We start from the raw sequence: 12,814 nt of genomic DNA, 5'->3' as shown, positions 1-12,814 counted from the left end.
ACTGTTAACACTGTCTTCTTTTTAATATTTCTGGTATCAACCTACTTGCTTTGATATCTCTTTAGAAATATATAGATCAAAATATATTAGTATTTTCTCTACTTTATTGAGAACATTCATTAATTTCCTTACGGTTAATGACCTCGTAATCCCTTAGGAATGTTGTAGAGAATCCATTTTATTTTTAGTTTGTATACTTTGTTTCATTTAAGTGTTTCTGTGTTGCTTTTTAAATTTTTGTGAAGCATCTGAATTAAACAGTTTTCTCTGATTTTGCAAAGGCTTTTGTATATTCAGACCTTTACTTTTGCCTTATTTTTAACATAAAACAATTTTTATAAAAGCAGCAAAGTAGACATTTTTTACAAACAAGTAGAAAGTGATGCAAACTAAATTTTCTGAGGTAACATAAACCATGAAATGCTTATTTAGTTTTATTTATTCTTATTAATGTTGTAATATCTACTGATATTGGAATTATTTCTAAAATTTAAAGCAATAAATAGAAAGCTAACTCCCTCAATTCAAGGACAAGAAATGGTTTGAACAAGTGATTGACTAACACTGTTAGAAATTGAAACCTGACATGAAGGAATGATGTGAAATTCTTAATGTTATTATCTGATCACGGTTTCCTTGAACATGGTTAATAATGTAGTACTTAGAATCATTGCACAGTATTGGATAAATGTTAAAAGTTTTTAAAATAACTTTATTCCTTCCAGAGGTTAACAGAAACTTTTAAAAAATGTAAAATAAACACTGAGGGAGATGTCTAAGATCTTTATCTCATTTTGATTATTTGATATCTGGAAAAAAAAAACTTAGAGGTATTTCTTATGTTCATCAGGTCACTATGTAAGTTTATAATCCAGAGTAAAGAAATTGTTCTGTGACAAAAATCAACGATATTTCATTTGGAGGGAGTTTACTGCCATTTTCATGAGTCAGATTAGAAATAACATTAAAATTATCCCTCTAGTCATAATAATCTGAATATTTTGGTGTCATTGTTTAAATATATCCCTCACAGATAAAGTAGGCCTGTATCTTATTGGGAATTTTGCTGAACTCTAGAGAAAATCTTTTAGTTTGTTTTTTGATCAGAATTGGCCTATGAAATGTGAAGGCAGATCCATTAATTTTAGAAACCTGAGGAACTGGTGTTAGAGCTAACATTCTTTTGAAAATCTAATAAGCTAACAATCTATCTTTGACTGTGTGAAAGGTCACCCCACCTTTGTGCAGAGGTGGCCCTGAGGGACCCTGCAGATCAAGTTAGAATTTTCCCGGGCAGTATAATATAGTACTGTATATAAAAGCTTTGGCGCTGGAGCTAGACTGCTTCAGTTCAAATCCAGGCTTTGCCCCTTATGCCTTTGTGGCCTTAGGAATGTTGCTACTCTATAAAATTGTACATACCAGCAGTGTCCACCCCATAGAGTTTTTATGAAGATTGAATAAATTAAATCATGTAAAATGCATAGAATTGTTCATAAATATTAAATATTAGCTTTTAGGAAATAGTTTTTCTTTACTCAAGCATTGGAACTAGCATTTAGTTGAAACCCTAGAGTTATCTTAAAGAGCATAAGGAGATATATTTTGATCTGAAAATGTTTGGGGGACTATATTTTCAGTTCTCCATTGGAGTCTTAGAAAAACTAATAATTCCGTGGAATATCTAAGTCTAAGTACTATAACCCTAGGTATGTTCACTAGCTGCAAAAAGTGACCCCTTAGTAACCACGAGTCAGCCTATTACGTATACTTAACATCGTAAAAATGGGTTTTTCTCTTCTTCTAATTAATAAATTTTAAACCCTAGCTCGTAATACAATTCCTGGTTTATAATACACAGGTGACTTTTTTTTTTTTTTTTTTTTGAGACGGGAGTCTCGCTCTGTCACCCAGGCTGGAGTGCAGTGGCGGGATCTCAACTCACTGCAAGCTCCACCTCCCGGGTTCACGCCATTCTCCTGCCTCAGCCTCTCCGAGTAGCTGGGACTACAGGCGCCCGCCACCACGCCTGGCTAATTTTTTGTATTTTTAGTAGAGACGGGGTTTCACCGTGGTCTCGATCTCCTGACCTCGTGATCCGCCCGCCTCGGCCTCCCAAAGTGCTGGGATTACAAGAGTTAGCCACCGCGCCCGGCCACAGGTGACTTTTATCCTCCTGTTCATGATGGCAGAAGCACAAATAACTCTACGATCTGAAAGTGGTATTATAATTTTGTATTCATTAAAAGAAGAAGGAGTGAGATGTGACCTTGTTTATAATTTTTATTTAGTCTTACAAGAGACTATTCGTGGATCCATATGAATTCACATTTTTAAGCCAAATTATTAACATTAAAGGAATAAAACTTAGTCTGTGGTTGTTTATAACATAAAAGTAGGTTACTTGTGATTTTTCCCCTTATTATACCAAAAGACTTTTGCAACTTATTTTACCCCCACTAGAGTAACAGGTCTATTTAAGTATATCTTTAGAACAACAAATAGTTATTTCATAAATACCAAGGAAAATTACATCAAATTCAGAATTCAGCCTATATAAATCTCCTATTTTGTAATTTACAATCCACTTTTCTTTAAAAATATTTGAGATAATTTATTGCAATGGACATTACTTACCTGTTGTTAGAAAGGACATTTAAGTAAAATTCAGAACCAGGGATACAAGGGAATGTAAATGTATACCTGTTATGACCAACAGACTTGCTGTGATTGAGGTTCTCATTTAGTTATTGCTTCCTTTATCTCATGGCACAAAGGGAATCATAGTAAGCAAATTAGTTTCTGCTTATAAGGGGGAAATGTACTATTAATAGTTCCTCACAGAAGACAAAGTTTTCTCCTACTAAATTATGGTATAAATATCTCATATGAAGATCTTTGAGTAATGTACTAAGCAGTGTCTTCAACATCTATTTTACAGCAAATACCTAAGTGATGTTTGATAAAATCCAAAAGCAAGTATCAAAGCACAGTTTTGGAAAGGCGCTTTGTCAGCAAGATAAACAAATGTGCTCCCAGAATGCAGCCTTCTGGTGGTCTAACTTAATTAAAGGATAGAACTTAGATTATCCAAAGTTGTAAAGATGACTTTTATTCATTACAGAGTCTTCCCTAAATTTTAATTCTCAACAAGAATTTGGTAGGACCCACTACATGGCACACTATTTAAGGTTATATACTCTTTGACAAGAACCTGGATTCTATTCTGCTGATTTGCTTAAGGGAAAACAAACATGTCAGGTGGACACCCTTAGTGAAATTTGAGCCATCTTACCACTGTGTTCACTGAATAAAAGTCAGACCAATCTCTGAGTGGAATAAACTAACTATGTTACTTTCTCCATTCTATGATGACCTGTTAATATCTAGTCACTCATGTCTCCTGACTGGAACTCAGATGATACCTTAAATCAAGTGACATCCCTTTATAATGGAAATGATTTGAAATTAGTGTTACTAATAATCATCATGTATATATATAGCTGTATTAAGCATCATGAGAAATTCAAACCAAAAGACCAAGTAGGTAAAGGTAAAAGTAAACAAGCTGTCAACAATGGCAAGTGGTAAAAGACCTGCCTGAAAAAAATCAAATGCCTTGGGTTCCAACTTAAGTTCCACCATTAATTTTTTAATTCATTCTTGGATTTTTCATCTATAAAATGAGACTGTTGTGGGAGATTACAGTGCTTTAAAAATAACTGTAAAAATTATATGGAAGATTTTGTAAAATAATAAGTTCTATGTAAATATGAAATACTTTTTATCCAGAATGATACCTGCCATTAAGCAAGACTAAATCAACACATGAGTATTGAAGAGAAGCATACAATTAAAAATGATTGTTTAATATAGGTTAACAACTTTTTACTTGAGCTGTCTCCTTTATCTTCATAATCTAGATCTGGTAGAGTCACAAAAGTTATTTAATGTATACAATTCAGCCATCTCGATATGAATGCAGAATTAAACCCAAAATTCAGGAATTCATATTTCTACCCAAATCTCAATGTGTCAGTATCTCAAATGTGATGACTTCAAAAACTCAAAAGTATCCTTCTTGCCCTCTCCAGGCCACACCTCCTTTAGTGTTACCACTTCTGTTATCCCATTTCAGATACCCTGGTGAATACTTCTGATGAATGCTATTTCTTGCCTGAAATCTTAGAGGAACTTAATTGAGCATTCTGCTGGCATTGTTCTCTTTTTGCCTGTCTTTGTACCAAGAAAATATGTGCTGAAGCACAACTCTAATGATTTCTCCCTCTTGCCTTAAATACTGATTTCCCATTGTCTATGTGAATAGATTTGAAACCCCTTAAATCTTTCTTTTCTTTGATCTCAGCTTATCATTTCATCCCTCTTGCTCCTCAGTCATGCAGAAGTACTTGCCATTGCTTTCACACACATCATGCTTTCTTTGGCCAAGAATCAAGGTTCATTCTGTTACCTCTGCTTAGAATTCTCTCCCTTTTATATATTAAGATTATGTTCTTGCTTCAAACCTCAGCTCAGATGCCACCTCCAGAAAACCTTTTCTTTTTTCCTCAGCCAGAAGTTACCCATTCATTCTTTCATTCATTCAGCAAGCCAGTGAGCACTTACTGTTCATCCAGTATCCATCCTCTAGATCTTGCAGTTTAATAGAAGAAAACAGACATTTAATGAAGTACAATAAAGTGTTATAAGGACTTTAATACAAGTATGTGAAGGGTACGCTGGGGGCCAAGTAGAATAGAGTAAGTTCCATGTAGCAAACACAGTAATGAGGAAGGACTTTAGAGAAGAGATACGCAGTGAGGAGCTGCATGGGTAAGGCAGACAGGTGAGCGAGCTAGGGGTTTTGAGGGAGGTGTTATAAACAGAGGAGCAGCATAAACAAAGATATAGGGGCATGAAGCAGTTTGGCAAGCACAGAACTACAGGTGCTTTATTATGGTTAGAAAATAAGTGGGGGAAGGGAGGAGGAGTTTGGGGCTAAATAGGAGCCTGGAAAGGGAAGCAGGAGACTGATGTTAGTGGCTCATATTATGCCAGGCTAAGGGCCTTAGCTTTTCTAAGAGGTATGAGGAGCCATTGAAATGCTTAAAGTTGAAGCATCACCTGGCTAGTTAGGCAGTGCAAGGGAAATCGGAAGACAACCCAAAACAAAGCTGTCAGCTGGAAGACTATTCCAAGAGTGTGGCAGTGGAGATGGTGTGGCAGGAGCAAACACAAGGTTTAAGGAGCCTGAGACCAACAGGACTGGTTGCTGAGGGTTAGGCAGGTGGGAAGGAAGTATGATGAGATGTTCGGTGTGAATTCCAAATTTTTGACTTAAGAAGTTGGAAGTGCTATTAGGAAGAGCCGGTTGGGGAGAAAAAAATACTAATATTTCAGTTTTAAACATGTTTAATGTGAATATTTGCATGCAGCTGTACTCAGAAGGCAGTTGGAGGTATGGGAACAGAGCCTGCAAAGAGGTCTAGGCTGGAGTCAGATAACCTGTCTTCCTCAGCATATTGGTGGTTATTGAAGGCATGGGAGTAAGTGCAGTTGTTGAAGATAAGAAGGAAGAGTGAAACAGGAGAAGAGTTAAGGAAAGGAAAATATTTAGGGCGTACCAACATTTACTAGATTTTTCAAAGGAAGATATACCTACAAAAGAAACTAGGAAGAAAATGTCAGGGAAGTTAAGGTCTAGGCCGGAATTGAATGATGTAAATCCAAAAAGATAGAGCTGACCAGGATGAAAGAGATTGGAAATGGTCTCAATCAAATCAAACACAACCATACTGGAGGAAGGGAGGGAGAGACACAGAAGGACAGGAGTGTGTGGTTACATTTCTGATGTGACACAGCATTTTAAGAAACAGGCTATGTCCTTGGAAGACAGAGACTAAATTGGTATGAAGGTGAAGATTACAGCCAGGTAATCAAAGAGATTTGTATTGATTCACATCAAATAAATGTGAAAGTGACCCAAGATGAGGGTTGCAGTACTTGGAATGGAGAAGGATACTGTCAGCTGTGTGGGTATCGATACCTCCGTGAACAAGGTGCAACAACTCATAGTTAAACAGATTTTAGAAAAAGAGGAAAGTAATTATTTCCTCCTCTGGGCAGCTACACTTAATATTTTATCTCACAGATATCTCTTGAGATCGATACCTATCACTTGGTAGTTTATAATAGAATTATTTCTATGATTTCCTCACTTTCACATTTGTTTGTTTGTTCTGTCTATCTTCTGCTAGATTGTAAGCTGTTTAAGGGCCTGTGCTGTGTATTTTTCATTATTGCTTTATCCTTACCACCTAACAAAGTGTCTGGTACATAATAAATACTCCATTGGAAACTATTGAATGAACAATTGAATGAATGGATGAAAATGGAAGAGAGGGCCAAAAAGAAAGAACAAAAGAGTCAGATAGTTAGAAAGGAAAATGAGTCATTCTCTCACTTCTCATCCTGGACAACAAGCCTTCCCTTGTGGACAGGTCCTTTGTCTTATCCGGTGCCATCAAGTATCACCAGCATAGTGTCTCTTGCAGAGTAGATCATCTAGAAATGTTGCTGGAGTGGATAAGTGGGAGCATTCCCAAAGCATATTTTAATTTCATAGGTTTTCTTTCTTTTTATACTTTATTAATTTTTTAATGTAACAAATAATTGAGGAAAAGTTATCAACAGATTGTTTCATAAATATAGTAAAGTATGCATATTCTGTATTTCACATATCTGATTTTATATGGTGATAGCCCTGTTCATTCTTCTGGAAAAGGAAACTCTTTATGACAAGATACACTTCCTATTTGGTGGAGATTGAATCAGTTAGTGGGGAGGGAAAAGCAAACTCCACAGTGCTGTGGCTCTGCCTGTTGCAAGGTCACCAATTGACCTGTCATCCCTTTGAAAGGCCATCCTTAAAGGAGCAGTCTAGAAGCAACTGCTCACTGGCACTCCCACTACTTATTTACCTTATTCTTTGTCTTTCTCCCTTTTTGTTATTCCCAATTCTTATCTTTTTACTTTGGTGAACTAGAGAATCACTGATTTCTTCAACTAAACTTGCATCATTGTATCTCTAATCTTGGTTTTTCCTCATGCCGGGAGAACTTAAGGGCCAGTCATTCATTCTTAGTGGTTGGAAATTCTACCCTATTCTGAATTATTACACAGGAAAAGTAAGGTTTCTGAACTAGCTTGAAGGATGTGGCAGTGTTAGGAAGTCAAAAAATTGTTGCTGCATGCATCTACTTGCATTTTAGCTAAATATAATGAACTTTTTGTACCACGGTTATCTTTTCCGGCCTTTCTTTCTGCTTGCTTTCTTGTTTTTATCTCTAAAGAAAATATCTGACAGCTAGATGACCCATTAGAACACATTATCTTTTAAATTATGTGTCATTATATAAGTGCTTTTCCCACTTTCTTCTGCATTGTGTATGACTGGATATATTTATTTTTGTTTGTTTTTTTTTTGTAACCTGGTAAAATGCCAGTCTCTTTCTGATGTAAATTTCTCTTAGGTCACCATAATAAAATGCCTTGTGTATTTCTGTACCCCTTAAGGGTTTTTAATGCTGTTCTCTGCTCTTTTGCAAGGAATATAAATTAAAATCTTCAGGCTCTCCCAGTGGGTGTAACATTACTATGAAACATTGTTAAATTTCCAAATGTAGCTAAAATTGATTCATTAAATTTCATTCTGCTAGAATCATAAAATGTAAGAGATTAGGACGAGAACAGCCCTTATAGGTCATCCACTCCAGCCTCCCTGTTTAATAGATGAAGAAATGAACCTCCAGAGACAGTGACTTACCCAAGGGCACAGAGCTACAAAGTGCCTTCAACAAGACTGGTTTCCATTTCACTGTACTCCTTACCAAACTCTGACCCTTCATCTGGCAGACTCTTTGACCCACCTCCTCTTTCAGAATGACAGTTCTCAGTGTCATTAGCCTTCTCCATAGCACTAGCAACATCTTAGCCCACGCTTTTTAATCATCGCTTGTATTTTCTCTGGTTGAAAGTTATTTTATGGTAGAAATTGAGAACTATGAAGAAATTGTGCTAATTTTGAAAATTTACTAAGTGCTAATATCGTGGCCAGAGTTAATGCAAATTCTCAAAATGTCTAAACTGTTCCTAAAGAGACCTACAAAGCAAAAGAATACAGTTTTTCCTCTTAGTTTATTGTCTATGAAGATCATATACAATATTACAATGACACATAGTTTCATAAACTGATGGAAATTAGAATTGAGAATAAAATCCTATATTCTTCTATCCGATGGATCGAGGACCATATAGGAGGGTACTTTCTTAATTTATTGAAATCTGCTTTTATTCTATGATATAAATAGAATAAAATAGTAAACCTCAACTCCCTCATCTATAAAGTGAGGACATTTAAATACTCTATACACAATTGAGGATTGGAATAATACTTATAACTTCCCTTATAATTTATTATAATTAATTTAAAGGAGTGTTTTTTTCTCTAATACAAAATTTAACATAAAACTTTTAATATATATTTGTACAAAATGGTTCATTATAAATGTATGTCTAATTGCCTTCTATTTAAACTTACAATTAAGTCTGTTGTAGTAGATTATAGATCAAATATGTATGTGTGTATTTACAGTTAACTTGGAGACTTACAGTTACAAGCCTGGTGTCCTCAGTGACTGCTATCTTCTGATTAAACTCTGAAAAAAATAAGAGTCCATTTTAAAGCCTCTGATTGTGGAAAATACTTCTTGGTTGACATTAATACTGTCCATTCAATGCACTTCATAGAACATTTAACTTATTGTAAAATCATTGGCAGCAGTGTTATATATATTTCTAGTACAGTGAATGTTTAGTCAGAAAATGTACTTTCCTTGTAAAATCTATAGCTATTCATAATTTCTTCCTTTCAGTAAGCTAACCAAAAATAGTCGTCTTAATCAGATTTTATTGTTTTTCTTTCTTCTCAGCTCCGACAGTTAGTTAATATGTGCATCAACCCAGATCCAGAGAAGCGACCAGACGTCACCTATGTTTATGACGTAGCAAAGAGGATGCATGCATGCACTGCAAGCAGCTAAACATGCAAGATCATGAAGAGTGTAACCAAAGTAATTGAAAGTATTTTGTGCAAGTCATACCTCCCCATTTATGTCTGGTGTTAAGATTAATATTTCAGAGCTAGTGTGCTTTGAATCCTTAACCAGTTTTCATATAAGCTTCATTTTGTACCAGTCACCTAAATCACCTCCTTGCAACCCCCAAATGACTTTGGAATAACTGAATTGCATGTTAGGAGAGAAAATGAAACATGATGGTTTTGAATGGCTAAAGGTTTATAGAATTTCTTACAGTTTTCTGCTGATAAATTGTGTTTAGATAGACTGTCAGTGCCAAATATTGAAGGTGCAGCTTGGCACACATCAGAATAGACTCATACCTGAGAAAAAGTATCTGAACATGTGACTTGTTTCTTTTTTAGTTATTTATGGACATTGAGATGAACACAATTGTGAACTTTTGTGATGATTTTATTTTTAAACGTTTGAAGTACTAGTTTTAGTTCTTAGCAGAGTAGTTTTCAAATATGATTCTTATGATAAATGTAGACACAAACTATTTGAGAAACATTTAAAACTCTTAGCTTATACATTCAAAATGCAACTATTAAATGTGAAGATTTGAGGACAAAATGTGAGTCAGACACTGAAGAGTTTTTTGTTTTGTTTTAATATTTTTGATATTCTCTTTGCATTGAAATGGTATAAATGAATCCATTTAAAAAGTGGTTAAGGATTTGTTTGGCTGGTGTGATAATAATTTTTAAAGTTGCACATTACCCAAGGCTTTTTTTGTGTGTTTTTATTATTGTTTGTACATTTGAAAAATATTCTTTGAATAACCTTGCAGTACTATATTTTAATTTCTTTATAAATTTAAGTGCATTTTAACTCATAATTGTACACTATAATATAAGCCTAAGTTTTATTCATAAGTTTTATTGAAGTTCTGATTGGTCCCCTTCAGAAATTTTTTTATATTATTCTTCAAGTTACTTTCTTATTTATATTGTATATGCATTTTATCCATTAATGTTTCATACTTTCTGAGAGCATAATACCCTTTTAAAAGATATTTGGTATACCAACACTTTTCCTGGATTGAAAACATTTTTTTAAACTTTTTAAAATTTGGGCCACCCTGTATGCATATGTTTGGTCTTGTTAAAGAGGAAGAAAGGATGTGTGTTATACTGTACCTGTGAATGTTGATACAGTTACAATTCATTTGACAAGGTTGTAATTCTAGAATATGTTTAATAAAATGAAAACTGGCCATGACTACAGCCAGAATTGTTATGAGATTAACATTTCTATTGAGAAGCTTTTGAATAAAGTACTGTATTTGTTCATGAAGATGACTGAGATGGTAACACTTCGTGTAGCTTAAGGAAATGGGCAGAATTTTGTAAATGCTGTTGTGCAGATGTGTTTTCCCTGAATGCTTTCGTATTAGTGGCAACCAGTTTCTCACAGAATTGTGAAGCCTAAAGGCCAAGCGGAAGTCACTGTTAAAGGACTCTGTGCCATCTTACAACCTTGGATGAATTATCCTGCCAACGTGAAAACCTCATGTTCAAAGAACACTTCCCTTTAGCCAATGTAACTGCTGGTTTTGTTTTTCATATGTGTTTTTCTTACACTCATTTGAATGCTTTCAAGCATTTGTAAACTTAAACAAAAAATGTATAAAGGGCAAAAAGTCTAAACTCTTGTTTTCTGAAATCTAATCAGTTATGTATGGTTTCTGAAGGGTAATTTTATTTTGGAATAGGTAAAGGAAATCTGTTTTGTTTGTTTTTCCTGAGGGCTAGATGCATTGTTTTTCTCACACTCTTAATGACTTTTAACATTTATACTGAGCATCCATAGATATATTCCTAGAAGTATGAGAAGAATTATTCTTATTGACCATTATTGTCATGTTCATTTTAATGTAATATAATTGAGATGAAATGTTCTCTGGTTGGAACAGATACTCTCTTTTTTTTCTTGCAATCTTTAAGAATACATAGATCTAAAATTCATTAGCTTGACCCCTCAAAGTGACTTTTAAGTAAAGATTTAAGCTTTTCTTCTCAGTGAATATATCTGCTAGAAGGAAATAGCTGGGAAGAATTTAATGATCAGGGAAGTTCATTATTTCTACATGTGGAAACTTTTTGCTTCGAATATTATATCTTTTTAAACCTACATGTTCATATTTTTCCTGAAGAAACCACTGTGTAAAAATCAAATTTTAATTTTGAATGGAATAATTTCAAAGAATTATGAAGATGATTTGGAACTCTAATTTATATAGTCACCTATAAAATGTTCTTTATATGTGTTCATAAGTAAATTTTATATTGACTAAGTTAAACTTTTGAATTGATTTGAGGAGCAGTAAAATGAAAGCTATATCTATTCTAAACCTTATTTAGACATTGGTACCAGTTACCCAATTGAAAATACGGAGTAACTTTGTTTTGTATGGTAAGGTTTAGGAATGGTGGATGAAGGGTATCTCTATATAAATAAAGTGCTCAACAATGTGCAATGATTGTAAATTTAGTAAGATATTACAGCCATTTCATGAATGCCTTACCATTCAACATAGTATCTATTACAAAACACCTTTCTTGTATCCATATACTTCAGGTGTTGCTGTTAACATTTACTATGATATTTATTTTAACCAAAATGTTATTCACATTAAATGTTTATTCTTTAAAATGAATGTATTATGTTTTTAACCCACAAATGCATACTTAACCTTGTGCCTCATATTTCAATAGTACTGTAATATGGACATCTTTTGTGAAATACTTTTATTTTATTATGCTTTAAATATATATACAAAAAGATTTCTGTTATTAGCTTTGAAAATTGTACAATATTCTAATATAAACAAAAATATAAAAATAAAAATGAATACAGTAAAATGTCCGGGTATCTATGATTTTTTCCCCTAAAGTCTTCCATTTTTTATTTTACTTAATACTTAATATACAGAAACAGTTCTTACACATTTTCATAACTTTGCCATTTTGGAGAAGCTTAAGAATTGGAATAGACAAAGGTGATAACAGAGATTACACGAATCCTAAAAAGTAGTTTTATCAACATGCATTAAACTAAGGACATCCTCAGGACGTCATTTTCTGTTTTTGAATGAGAAAAGTTTTCTAAAGGGTAAAAAAAAAAAAAAAAAAAAAAAAAAAAAAGGAATATTAATCTTACTGCTTTGAATCTTTAGAGCAGGGGTGTCCAGTCTTCTGGCTTCCCTGGGCCACATTGGAAGAAGAAGAATTGTCTTGGGCCACACATAAAATATGCTAAGACTAGGCCGGGCGTGGTGGCTCACGCTTGTAATCCCAGCACTTTGGGAGGCCGAGGCGGGCGGATCACGAGGTCAGGAGATCGAGACCACGGTGAAACCCCGTCTCTACTAAAAATACAAAAAATTAGCCGGGCGTGGTGGCGGGTGCCTGTAGTCCCAGCTACTCAGGAGGCTGAGGCAGGAGAATGGCATGAACCCGGGAGACAGAGCTTGCAGTGAGCCGAGATCGTGCCACTGCACTCCAGCCTGGGTGAGAGAGCAAGACTCCGTCTCAAAAAAAAAAAAAAAAAAAAAAATGCTAAGACTAACGAGCTGATGAACTAAAGAAAAATTTGCAAAAAAAAATCTCATAATGTTTTTTAAAAGTTTACAAATTTGTATTGGACTGCATTCAAAGCCATTCTGAGCCGCA

General features: G+C 34.4%; 1 protein-coding gene across 1 annotated transcript in view; it reads left to right on the top strand.

Moving 5' to 3' along the window:
* NEK7 (NIMA related kinase 7) overlaps nt 1-12,004 on the top strand; it is a 153,250-nt gene extending 141,246 nt beyond the window's left edge. Inside the window, exon 10 of the mRNA XM_003264513.4 lies at nt 8,991-12,004. Within this exon, the coding sequence (XP_003264561.1) occupies nt 8,991-9,101 (111 nt within the window). The 3' untranslated portion in view covers nt 9,102-12,004. The remainder of the gene's footprint in view (nt 1-8,990) is intronic.
* The last annotated feature ends 810 nt before the right edge of the window (nt 12,005-12,814 follow it).

Source organism: Nomascus leucogenys, chromosome 9, assembly GCF_006542625.1.
Source record: "Nomascus leucogenys isolate Asia chromosome 9, Asia_NLE_v1, whole genome shotgun sequence".
NCBI lineage: Eukaryota > Metazoa > Chordata > Mammalia > Primates > Hylobatidae > Nomascus > Nomascus leucogenys.
Note: the sequence above shows the minus strand (reverse complement) of the source record. Positions and strands in the feature narration are given on the sequence as shown.